The 13,449-nt window shown below is 39.4% G+C and overlaps 1 protein-coding gene across 2 annotated transcripts in view; it reads left to right on the forward strand.

Moving 5' to 3' along the window:
* The window catches only part of LOC107691522 (uncharacterized), a 19,143-nt gene extending 6,043 nt beyond the window's left edge, over nt 1–13,100 (forward strand). The window contains exons 2-7 of one of the 2 annotated variants that reach the window (XM_016490145.1): nt 5,500–5,754; nt 5,955–6,629; nt 6,801–6,889; nt 9,647–9,847; nt 9,928–9,997; nt 11,641–13,100. In XM_016490145.1, coding sequence (XP_016345631.1) covers nt 5,656–5,754; nt 5,955–6,629; nt 6,801–6,889; nt 9,647–9,847; nt 9,928–9,997; nt 11,641–11,784 — 1,278 coding nt within the window. In that variant the 5' untranslated portion in view covers nt 5,500–5,655 and the 3' untranslated portion in view covers nt 11,785–13,100. The remainder of the gene's footprint in view (nt 1–5,499; nt 5,755–5,954; nt 6,630–6,800; nt 6,890–9,646; nt 9,848–9,927; nt 9,998–11,640) is intronic. The other variant, XM_016490147.1, reaches the window with a different exon arrangement.
* The last annotated feature ends 349 nt before the right edge of the window (nt 13,101–13,449 follow it).

Raw genomic sequence — 13,449 nt, forward strand, 5'->3', positions numbered from 1 at the left:
CAAGATGTAGGTGACTTTGTTTCTTCAGCAGAACGCAAACGAAGATTTTGAACTCAAACCGTTGCAGTCTGTCAGTCATATAATGTAAGTGGATGGGAATCATGGCTTTGGGAGTCAAAAAAACATACACAAACAAAACCAAATTAAACCCTGCGGCTCGTGACGATACATTGATGTGTAAAGACACAAAACAATCGGTTTGTGCAAGAAACTGAACAGTGTTTATATTGTTTTTTACCTCTGATTTTCACCGCAATGTCCGAACTGTCTGTCCTGAGCGCGTCCTCCTGAGAGCGTTCTCAACAGCTGGCGCCTGGCGTGTCTTGTTCTTCTTCTTGCTTTACGGCGGATCGCAGACTTATAAGTGCATTACCGCCACCCATCTCTCAAATGGACCATTGACACTCCTAATTGAGATGGCGGTAATGCACTTATAAGTCTGCGATAAGGAGCGGGACGTTTAGACGCGCACCAGAGGCGGTTTAGCCAATCACAACACACTGGGCCAGCTAACCAATCTGAGCCCATCACGTATTTCTGAGGGAGGGGCTTCATAAAAGCAGGAAATTATCAGCATGTTTATCAGAGAAGGGACAGAGCGGTGAAGAATAAAGGTAAATTATGTGAAAAATTATGCGTTTTTTTAAAAAACGAAGCATGAACACATGTTAGACTTCACCCCATAAACACAATCAAGCCTAGAACAAAACGAGTCAACCACCCCTTTAAAATAATTAAATTTATTTATTTATTTTCTTTTCTTTTGTTTTATTATTATTATTTATTTTTTTTTTTTTGCAATAGTGGGTAAATTCTGGTCCACACGCCAACACAGTAGGTGGCTGTCTCCGGTTACTATTGTAATCTCGGTTCCCTGAGAGCAGGAATGAGAAATTGCAAAGATCGCAGTGGAAACTCCTCCCCTTCTCCAAAATCCTGAAACCTTATAGGATAACGCCAGTTCAATAAACTGGCCAATTGTCGCTAATCCATGCAAATTGCATGCAAATACTGGCAAGCTTGCAGGCAGTATAAATGCAGCAAGAGCGACAATTGCATCAGAATCTGAGACTGAATGTTGCAGCACTGATCGAGCAGCGGGCACGACGATCTTTGCGATGTCTCGTTCCCGCTCTCAGGGAACCGGAGTTACATGCTCATAGATCTTTACAGTGTCAACAGCTATACGTGGTAACAACTGGTACAAAGCACATATAAAGAGTACAAGGGCGAGCACAGTGTCAACAACTAATGCGGTAACAACTGCACCCCAAATTGCAAACATAGCAATGAACTACAAGAATAAGTAAGTTTAGTGACTCACCGAGAGACACCAAGGATGGCACAACCAGCTTATAAAATCTGGCGAAAATATTCTGTGAAGACCAGCCAGCTGCGAAGCATAGGCTATATCCCGAATAGACGAGCCTTTAGACCAGGCCAATGAGGAAGCAATAGTCCGTGTTGTATGGGCTCTGATGTTGAGAGGGCATTCCTCTCCCCGGCTCGCATAAGCCGACACGATAGCATCCACTATACGAGCGATCGATATAGATCCTCAAAGCCCTAACGGGCATCAGTCGAGGTCAATGGGCTCAGCAGCCAAAGCGGGCAATGAAATGACATAAAGGGGGTAGAAAGAGATTTAGGCACGTAGTCAGGTCTGGGCCGGAGAGTAACACTGCAGTCCCTAGGTCCAAAGCAAATACAATCATCATCCACTGAGAGCGTGTGCAAATCCCCTATGCACTTAGCCGAAGCAAGTGCAAGAAGCAGAGCAGCTTTGAGGGAGAGCATCTCTTACAGCAATATATTCCAAAGGCTTGAACGGGGGTAGAGAGAGAGCTTTCAGAACCAGCGCTTAATCCCACAGCGGCACCGAAGGCAGGCATGGGGGATGTAGTCTCCTCGCTCCCCTGAGAAACCTGCGTGCTTCCAAATAGATTGCCCGACAACCGGGGAACAAAACAAAGCAATAGCGGCCATATAAACCTTTAACGTTGATGGTAGGCTCCCGTTATCGAGCTTGTGCTGCAGGAAATGTAAAACATCTGACACGGGACAGCTCGCTGGGTCCATATCTTCATCACAGCACCATTTCACAAACACTCCCCATTTAAGCTTGTACAAACGCCTAGTAGAGGGTGCACGAGACTCCATGATCGTGTCAATCACATGAATACACAGGGCACTTAGCTCCTCTAGGACCCTTGAAGTGCAGTCCACACGTGCAGGCTCCACAGCTCCAGCTGGGGTGCCATATCGGGCCATTCGCTTGAGACAGCAGGTCCTTCCTGAGCGGGATCACCAAGGGGGAGCCACCAGCATCTCCCTGAGGTCCGGAAACCAAAGCTAATTCAGCCAGTTTGGGGCAACGAGGATCACTGAAGCCCTCTCTTCCCTGATTTTGCATAATACCAGAGGCAAAATCTTCACCGGGGGAAATGCATAAAGTCTAGCTCTTGACCAGCGCAACATCAGAGCTTCCCCCATCAGAGGGGAGTGAGACAGCGAAAAGAACATTGAACAGTGTGTGTTCTCACTCGTCACAAACAGATCCACCACCGCCTTCCCGAAGCGATCCCAAATCATCCAGACCAAGCTGGGATGCAGCCTCCTCTCTTCGTGGGGTATTCCATCCCTCGAAAGCATGTACGCTCCGCGGTTTAGAAGATCGGGGATATGCGCCACTTTGATGGAGAGTAAATGACGATCCACCCATAACAGGAGGCTCGCAGCCTGCTTGAAAAAGGCTCTGGAGCATACGCCACTCTGGCGATTTATTTACAAAACCACAGACATGTTGTCGATGCGAATCAGCACATGTCGCTGCTCCAACTGTGGCAAAAAGGCCATTAGGGCTAAGGACACCACCTTAGGGCTGAACGATTATGACAAAAATCATAATTGTCCATTATTCTCTTGAAATTGTAATTGCGATTGTTAATTACGATTATCACAATTTACATTGAATGATGTTTATACCATTGTTTGATGCAACTGCATGCCGTATTTTTTTTATATGAAAATAAACAAGCTGAAAACACTTAACTTAAAAAACTTTTAGTGCTTTTCCATAGTATTAAGCCTCAAATGTCAACTATACATCGGATTGGTTTCTTCTTTAAATTATAAAAAAAGTAAAAATATGAATGGTATTATAATGTTATACTAAAACTAAAATTAAAACAATGGAAAAACCCTTAAGATAACATGTAGAAAGAAAAAAATAACATAAGTGGACTTTGAACGATTAATTGCGGCTTTGAATGATTGCGTAATTGTGGCATCCATAATTGTAATCACGATTAGAAATTCGATCAGTTGTGCAGCTCTACACCACCTTCAGTTCACAGCAGTTTATGTGCCACCTGCTCTGAGACTCTGACCACAGGCCTGAAGTCGGAACACCCTCGCACCCTCATCTCAACGAAACACACACCCAGACAATGGCGGTGCTAGGGCGGGGCTTGATGGGTCTATAGCCCCATCAGAAGCTTGCTTAGCCCCGGCACAGCCCCCCCCTTTTTCCTAATGATATTCCTGTTTTTTTAACTCCCAGTGTCACTTTCATTAACACTGAAAAATAAACATTAAAAACCTAAAAAAAAAAAAAAAAAGATGCCTATAAACAGTTGACAATGTGGAAGAGGGGTCAATTAGGCACGCTTAGGTACAGTGCGCATTAGCATTAATTTTAAGTTTAGTATCAACAGTTATCATAATGGAGCGCTGTTTAATATCAAGTAAAAGACAGTGAATTTCAGACACTTTGCAGAATAGCGCAGATGAGAACAATAACAAGTCGACAGTCTCAAGCCCTTTTATACTACTGTGTTTTCCTTTTAAAATGGCGTTTTAAAATGAAAACGATCCTCGTCTACACTTGCGTTTTCACGGAGTTTCAGATACGTTCTCCATCCAGGACCACAACCGAAAATGCATGTCACATGACCATTCATGCAGGTACACCCATAGATATGTATACATACATATCTATGGGTACAACAATGTGCATGATGTTATTGTTTACACTGTCGTCAAGGATACGCAGAGTTACGAATACGAATGTGGGCAGCCACACCATCGTTTTCAAAAGTCTCTGTTTTGGTCCGTTTACACTGAAACGCAACCCCGGATGGAGAGGAGCCTGTCGTCACACAGAGTAGCAACTCTTAATAAATAGCTTATGTGGAAATTGTTTTATGAATCGTCTGCACTTTATCTATTGTAAAACATTGTTAGAATTTACAGTGTTTTCCTGCCAGTAGGCATTGAGAGTTTTTGACTTGATGGTCAAAAAAATGAGTAAATAGAAATGTGTAATAAAATAAATAAATAAATAAAATAAAATAATAACAAAAGAAAATCCCTACTTTCTCTCTTTTCTATGTGCGTTCATAAATTGTATTAATTTGTAAGCGTCATATTTGGCAGTTGGCATTAAAAGTTATATTACTGGCATATGAGAAGTTTAATACCAAAATGTAAAAAAAATGTAAAATATGCCTTTTTCGAAGCTGCTGTATATAAAAAAACACAAGGTGGCTGAATTTGCATGCTTAGATAGCTGAAGCAGGCATTCTTTACTTTCTCTCAATTTAATTAGTTTTTTAGCACCCCCTCTGAATTGTTAAGCCCCCCCTTAGCACCCCCAACAAAAAAATCCTGGAGCCGCCACTGCACCCAGATATGTTATAGATTGACTCGGGGTGAACACGTTCTTTTGCACATTCACATGCAGTCCTAGGGACTCCAGATGGTGAAGCAGCGTGTCGGCGTGACTGATAAGCACATCTATCGAATGGGCTAAAATCAGCCAGTCGTCCAGATAATTTAGAATGCACATACCACTTGCTCTGAGAGGGGAAAGCGCTGCATCGATGCACTTCGAGAACGTGCGTGGCGCTAAAGCCAGCCCGAATGGTAGAACTGAATACTGGTATGCTGTGCCCTCGAAAGAGAACCTCAGGAAGCGCCTGTGGCGCGTTGTGATCTGAATGTGGAAGTATGCATCCTTCAGATCTACGGATACAAACCAGTCCCTGAGACAGATTTGTGCCAGGATCTGCTTCAACGTTGTCATCCTGAACTTGCGCTTGTGAAGCGCTCGGTTGATGAGCCTCGGTCCATTATCGGTCCTCCATCTCTCTTGGGCACCACAAAATAGCGGCTGTAAAACCCGCTCTGCAGCTCGCTCAGAGGGACAGGTTCTATCGCTCCTCTTGCGAATAAATGTAGTGGAAAAACTTCTTTCAAAAACAAAAAAATCTTATCAACCCCAAACTTTTGATTGGTAGTGAAGTTCAACTAGTAGAGCAGTGTGAGCAATGCCATGGGTTAGACTCCTGGGAAGCTCACAAACTGATAAAATGTAGACTGAGTTGCTTTGTTTAAAAATGTCTGTCAAATGCATAAATGTATTGAAGAAGATCTGGATATCTGGTCTTGTTAGTGTGATTTAAATGTAATTATTATTATTATAATTTTTTGGCCCAGGTTAGGTTTTGAAGGACAAAAGTTTAGGTCTCTGTGAATGGGTGAGTAACCAGAGGCAGCGGTGGATGGGAGTGTTCACGTTTCCTCCTCTTTGAGTAGCTTGATGATGTCATCTTACTGAGACTCCATCGAGGTCACCTCAGCACCCTGACTTGAATGGCTGTGTGCAGAGGGGGTGTCTCTCTTTGGGTGGGGTGTGCCAGGAACCATGGCAGCAGACAACCAATGACGAAACAGTGCTGGAATTTATGTCAGGTACACATTGTAAAACCTTTTACCATGAAAAATTTATCTTCAAATTTTTTTTTGAAAATAAGGGTTAAGATCTGTTCACCCAAATATATTGTGTAAAGAAAATACACTACTGTTCAAAAGAGTTTTTTTTTTTTTAAGAAATGCATTAAATTGATCAAAAGCTTTGACCAATCTCTAATCAAATTCTGTCTGATTTGCAGACAACCGAATTTCACTTGATTGACAACTGTAGGACTCTGAGCAGTGCATCATGGAACTTGGCTCCTCCAAACAGTCTACGTTACCTGTCCATTAAACAGCCATCCCTGTCCCATCCCTTCCACCATGCGTGCCAGCCGAACCGAGCAGCCAGCCTAGAGGAGGAGGAATGGGAGGAGGCGATTAGCTTGCCTGTCCTGCTCAAACCCGGAGAGACCGATGAGCAGCACACCGTGGTGGAAGTGCCCTTTCTTGGGCCGGCCAAACTAAGTGAGCTCCTTGCTTTGGGACCCAACAGACCATTTGACTTGCTTTTTCCTTTAACCACTGTTGATGGAAGCAGAGAGGATGATATTAGCATTATCGGAAAGGATGGGACTGAGCAAAACCAGCTGATGGAAAGAGGCTCCTTCAGGAGTCTGTTTGAGACCGAGGGATGCCCTGCACCTTTTATGTTTGGATCTCGCTTCTATTGCTTTCACTGCCCTGGGATGGAGTCTGTCTCAGAGATTGGGGTCAAACCAAGAAAGGGACAGGATGAGCAGAGTATCTATCCGGCCCTCAATGTCACGCATTACAGCCATGCTGAGACTGAGAGAGTGGACAAGAGCTCTAGCCAGAGAGACATGGAGAATGAGGAGAAACTGGCCCTGATGCATGAAAAGCTGAGGGTGGAGGTAAGACAAGCTTAAGGGAGATGAGATGGACCATTTGTAGAAAAATGAATGGGAGAAATAATGCTTGATATATGGAGGCTGTAGGAAGATATTACATTTATGATACCTTTTTTAATAATGTAATTGCAGTGTAATCTTGACTAATAGTTAAGGTTCTACGTTGTGTTTCAGCTTCCCAGTTTCTTTGTGAAAAATCATGACTACAGCATATACTCTGAAGATGTTGAGTTCATCAATGGCCTTCTGAACACCAAAACAAGGTCAAGAATTTCTAAGTGTATGTTATACTAGATTTTAGACCTGATTTATACTAGCTGTCAGTGAACCCCTGTGACTATTGTTGTTCTAAATTATAAAAGACTTTATAATATATAATAACATAAGACGTATTTCATGTTTCCTCTAAACCATATGTTTTCTTGGGTATCGAGAAAGGCACATTACAGGTCAATGATATGAGGCACAAATACATTCATTCAATTTAATCTTTGCTTGGAGATAATTACCTGTGTAATTCTGTTTAATTCTCAAAAAATTAGGAGCACCTTCTGGTCAATAACAAAAACTAACCTACTCATTATGAGGCGATATTTGATATTTGACGTTTGTAATGGCATTTTTTCTAACCTTTTTAAATGCATGTCATCTTTTATGTCAAATTCGTACATTTATATTTATAAACTTAAAAAAAAAATGTTTAATGAAAGCAATAAATTGAATTAGAATAATAAGACACAATCAGGAAGAATAAGTTACCAATCAACTGAAATCAGTATCAACAAAATGAATCTTTACACTACAGAGGTGGAACAGAACACAAAAGTAGCACTTCTGTGTATTTACAGACTGTTTAGCGAGGTTCAGAGGTGATATGAATGCATTTGAATTCATAATAACAATGTTTTGAAATGAATGTTTTAAATATAAAGTTTTGAATATAGAAATATTAAATGATTTGAAAAACTTAAATTATACTTTAAAGGGGTCATATGATGCGATTTCAAGTTTTCCTTTCTCTTTGAAGTGTTACAAGCTCTTGGTGCATAAAGAAGATCTGTAAAGTTGCAAAGACTAAAATCTCAAATCCAAAGAGATATTCTTTATAAAAGTTAAGAGTCAACCACGCCTACCTAAAATGGCTCATTCTAACACGCCCCCACATGTCTACGTCACTATGTGGAAATATTAGCATAATGCCGCCCAAATGTGCACGCAAAGAAAGAAGGCGTGGTTTCAGGAACATCAGTAGTGTTGATGCAGCCATGTCAGGGAGACTCTGTGTGTTTCAGTGCGAAAGCAAAAGCACTTTATTTGGCCTTCCGGAAGTAGATGCAATTAGGAATCATTGGTTAAGATTTATTTACAACAGAACAGCACAACCCAGATGTTCGAATTTGTGCAACACATTTTATGGACGACAGTTTTTTGAACCTAAAAGAGTACAAGGCTGCGCTTGTCTCGCTTGTTTTCTCCCTCAAGATGGCGGCGCGTTCACATGCTGCGGCTTCTCTCTCTCCCGACAGAAAGGTGTTTTCGTGTTTTTTAAAGGAAGGGGCTTTGTTGAAAACGACGCGTTTGAGAGAGGCGGGGCATAGAGGACCTACAATAATGTACAGTATTTGAAAAATAATGTGTTTTTTGAACATTAAAGCATGTCAACATATTCTGTTACACCAAATACACAAAATAATGATCTTTAAAATAGCATCATATGACCCCTTTAAAAATGAAACCAAAACTGTCAGTAGGTGGCGGCAAGTCACTGTCTTTGTCACTGGATCATTCATTCAATAGATTTGTTCAAACAGCTGATTCATTCAGGAAGAAAACAAGTGACTGTCTTTATGAAAGGGTAACTGAATCATTGACTCACTAGATTCACTAAAAAACACATTCATTCATAAAGTGTTTGCATGGAGATGCGCAGCGGCTCAGCTGTGACCTTGTTTGGAACTATTTTTGTTGATAAAATAGAGCAAAATCAGACAACAGTGTTCTTAAAATATAAGTCATTTTATATTAACTTGTTTATTGAACTGTCAAATAAAATCAATATCACATTTGCAAACTCCCTTTATAATCATTAAAATGGCTAATTGGCCATTACGTTCAAGAAATCACCAGATATGTCTGTGATTGGATACATTTTTCAATACTTGTAAATAGAAACCTTTGGCACCCCACAGAGTGCAAACAAATACGCACTGGCACATTTGCAAAAATCTGAAATGTATTACTATATATTGCACTACCTTTATGTGCGGAACTCTGATTGCTTTTGTAGGCTGTTAGGCTATGGATTAAATATAGGAACTGGAACGCCGTCCCCCCCTCGAAATTCACACCCTGGCTTCCCCAAAGCCCCCCACACCCCAATTCCAGTCCTGGTTACAGCTTACCAATACAATAAAAAAAACTGATATAATAATATTTTCATTATAAAATTAAAACTCTACATTTTTGTTGCCTCAAGACATTTTGTTTGTAAATGTTTTGTTTGCAAAATGTTCAAGCAAGTCATCAGAAAGTTTACCAAGAAAAACAAAAAACATTTGTTCTCTCATGGTGTTTAATGTTATGTTTGGAAATATTTTTGAATATTTATTTTTGAAAACTATAACATTTTGTTCTCTAAAGATGTTTTGATTATTTCATGTTTTGTCAACTTTTTTCTTTTGTTTGCTAAATGTTTTTTTTTTTTCAAATACATTAAAAGTTTCACAAGCAAAATTAATAATGCTTGTTGCATCAAGACATTTTTATGTCTCAAGATTTGTTCTCAAAACTTTTTTTTTCCTTCATGTTGGAAAACATTTTGCTTGCAAAGCATTTTCTGCAAGAACGTCAAAAAGTTTTGAGGAAAAACAAATCATGGGTGGTTTTGTTTGTTAATTACACAGTGACAATAGTTCCAAAATGAGTCAGAACTACCATTGAATGACTGGTTTTGGCTTGTTGCCAAAGTACCGGTATATTTGAAACCGCACATCTGAATGGTATAATGTCTGTCTCTAAAGGGGTCGTGTAGCGTACCAGCTGACTCTGATGCTTTGGCGATTGATGTGTCAGTGTTACTATGCAGAGGCTCAGCTGGAAGTGCTGAAGCTGACCAAGCATCCAGAAGACAGCTCCATCAAAGCTCGCTGGAGAGTCAAAGGCCTGCCCTTCCACTCCATTCTGATCTTCTTCTACAAGAAAGACAAGAGCCACCTCTACAGGTGAGACATGCTGTGACAGCCTATCAAAACCTTGCCCTGTGCTCGTCTTTGTGTAGTCATATTTATTTTTTTCTGTTCAGAACATATGACGCATTCTCCACCTTCTATGTTGGCTCTGATGGACGAATACATAGGCATAAAGTTGAAAAGGTGAGGTTTGCTTGCAACTTCATATTTTCAGAATATCCTTGTTTTCCATATTTTGTTTTTTTAATTAAATAGGAAAATAGTAAAAAAAAAATGTGTTTTATTATTTTCCTACAAAGTGTTAGTGAAAGAAATTTCCAAATCATATTACACTCCCGTTTAAAAGTTTGGGGTCAGTACTTTTTTTGCATTAAAAACTTTTCCCCCATTAACTGTAACACCGATGGATATTTCAATGTCCTATCCCTCTTTTTGAACAGATAAATGTTTCATTTTCTAGCTTCAGAAATATTTCAGTAAACACTGCTGATGGGGATTAGAAGTGAAAAAGGGGAGACAGTTATGTTATAAAGCGCTCTGTGAAAAACCAGGAAAGAGATGTGAGTGAGGATTTGGAGCTAAAAATAGGAGAGCAGACCACATCTGCACAGTGTGTTGTCTTTTTCATATTAATACAGTGAAATTCAAAGAAAAAGAAAGCTAGCGGACTAAAAAGAGATTTTGTCACAGATATTCCTTTAAGACTGTCACATTAAAACCGCAAGATTTATATTATTTTCCTGACAGATAAAAATATAATGGAGAATTACGGAAAATGTACAGCTCATTCAATCAAACAGACAAATAAGGATTATTTGTAGTGCAGCCTTATTATTTGAAATGATTTAAGTCATTTTGAGTGGAAGCTCCCTAAACTGGAAGTACCACCCGTAATGTAGTAGACTCGTTTGGAAAAAGGAGATACTGAAAGCTGAAAAAATGCTTTTCAATCACACAATATCAGAACATATGGAGCAAGATTTTCGATCAGTGAGATTTTACTTTGGGCAGAGCTACCCAGAAATCCAAGTTATCAGAAAAATAGTTAAAAGGTGAGTTAACAGTTTTTATGTCATTTAATGCTTGTCACTTAACTGTGGATTTCTTCAACCTATTTGACTCAAAGGACACCGTAATCCAACACAAAATTCAAACGGCCATGTAGGCTGAGAAATTTCTGGTACTTCTGCTGTACTTAAAACAAAGCTTCTTTTCAAAACAAATATTCAATTATTTCAAGAAAATTCATTTTGTGATTCCATAAGTTTCAAGAACTGTATGTTTTTCAATAAAAACAATAGTTATTAAGGACGGGAATTTTGAACATTTTACATCTTTTATGTGTTTTTTTTTTTAACACTTTAATTTAGATTAGAGTTAGATTATTAGTATATTAATAATAATTTATTAATTTAATTACATTTAAAGGGATAGTTAACCCCAAAAAAATGAAAAATGTCATTATTTACTTTCCCTCAGTTGTTCCAAATCTGTAGTTTTTTTAATACATTTTTTTCCTGATGAACACAAAAGAAGATATTTTGAAGAATGTTGCTGCTGGTCCCCATTTACATCCACGGTATGGAAAAAATAAAATACTATGGAAGTCAATGGGGTCCAGCAACTGTTTGGTTACCAAATTCTTCAAAATATCTTCTTTTATGTTCTACAAAAGAAAGAAACTCATTTGGAACAGCATTTTTGGGTGAACTGTCCCTTTAAGTCATCCTGCGGCCCCCTTGGACATCTACTGAGGCTCTCTGATTGAAAAACAACACTTGATCATTTCACTCTGGTTTAACCTTAGTGTTTATCTATGTTGGTAGGTTATGGAGGCTCGTCCTCCCTTGCTGCCCAAAGTGACCTCAGTACTGGCCGGGGCTCTGGTGGCGCTGGGCATTCAGGAACACCGGCCCGCCCTCAACCTACTCCTACTTCTGCTGTCTTCCCTCCGACAGCCCCAAGCCTGAGAGTGTGGATGCGTTTGGTCACACCATTAAAAAGACTGAAAAAGATGCAGCGCTGTATTGTGTGGGTTGAGTGAATGAGATGTTGGTAACCAGTTTTTTGGGGGTAAATCCGCAGGAACAAGAACAAACGAGTTAAAACTGTTCTCACTTGAAACAATCTTTGTGCGCTCTTTAATTTCCATTGTTTGAATATCACCAAACTGGTTTGAATCGTAACAGGTTTCAGAGACTAATACATGAGGGCATCACTAACTAGGAAGTTAACTAACGCACAACTCTTTAACAAACAGGTTTTGATGTCCCAGTACATTACTGTACAGGTATATTCAGTGCCATCTGTAAATACATTCAGGCAGCTCGGCTGTAAAACTGGCTTTTGAAGCACATGCCAGATAAAAGGTGAAGATGGTTCAGCTCACATTCACAGTAATAAATCAACAGAAAGATTGGTCCTGATTTTTAAGTCTTGATCAGCTTACATTGTAATAATTCATTATATATTTTTTTGTATTTATATATTAATTGGAGTTTTCATCAGTTGCATTGGTTTAAATGTTGTAGAGGAAGGTGCCTGAAAACCAGCTGTTTCCTTTAGTAGCAGAACTCAATGAATGTCTTTAGAGTTGCTGCCTTTTTGGTGACCTTTAAGGGAAAGTGATGCCAGGGACTGCCTTTGAGTGTAGAGAGTTTAGTTTCCTGTCTGGACTTGTTCGTTTGCCCGTACCTTCCTTATTTGAATTGTTTTCAATGTGCAAGACACATGGTATAAATTCTCAGCCAATATGGCTCCCTGCATAAATACATTGCCAAATCTGCACTAGTCTTGCCCTGCCGTCCATGTAAATTAAGTCCACACTTATTCGAAAGACCCATGCTTTCAATTCTTTTCCCATTGAAATATGTTCAGAAGTGTATTTGCATCTGCAAAGCAACGCGTTGGTTATTTTTCTCCAGGTTAATTGGTCACTTTAGCTCAGTAATGACTGGCAATGCATTTGGTGTGGTAACACATGCTCTCCTCCCAGTCTGTTTTAACAAGAACACTTTCAACTGCTTGAGCTTCCTGTGGTAAAGACATAGACCAGACACTTTAATGGACTTCCTGTGTCCCAAAGCAGTCAGAACACATCTGTCTCAAATGCTTGCGCTTTTAAATGGACAATAAAAGCATGAAACGCTGTCACTCCACAATATGTGCAATTCAAATCCGAAAGGTCAGAACCTGTTAAAGCAATTGTTCTGGTGGTTAATTTTGTGCTAATTACCCAAAAACCTGTTTGAATGTGTTGTGTGACAAATAAATGCATACTGACCGATATTTTTGGTCTCTGTTCTTCTCTCTTGTCTACTACCATTTAGATATTTAGATTTTCTGCTAAATAATGTTTAATTTGTTGCATATAAGGTACAATATATATATATATATTTTTTTTTTTTTTTTTTGAGGTTCAAATAGGACTTTAAACTTTAATCATGGTTTCCACGTGTATATTAAGCAGCACATCTGTTTTCAACATTGATAATACAAAAAAATGCAAATCAGCATGATTTCTGAAGGATCATGTGACTCTGAAGACTGGCGTAATGGCAGCTTTGCGTCACAATAATAAATTACATTTTACAGTTATTTTAGATTGTAATAACATTTCATAATTTTACAGCTTT

The sequence above is a fragment of the Sinocyclocheilus anshuiensis genome, unplaced genomic scaffold (assembly GCF_001515605.1).
Source record: "Sinocyclocheilus anshuiensis isolate Anshui unplaced genomic scaffold, SAMN03320099.WGS_v1.1 scaffold162, whole genome shotgun sequence".
NCBI classification, from domain to species: domain Eukaryota; kingdom Metazoa; phylum Chordata; class Actinopteri; order Cypriniformes; family Cyprinidae; genus Sinocyclocheilus; species Sinocyclocheilus anshuiensis.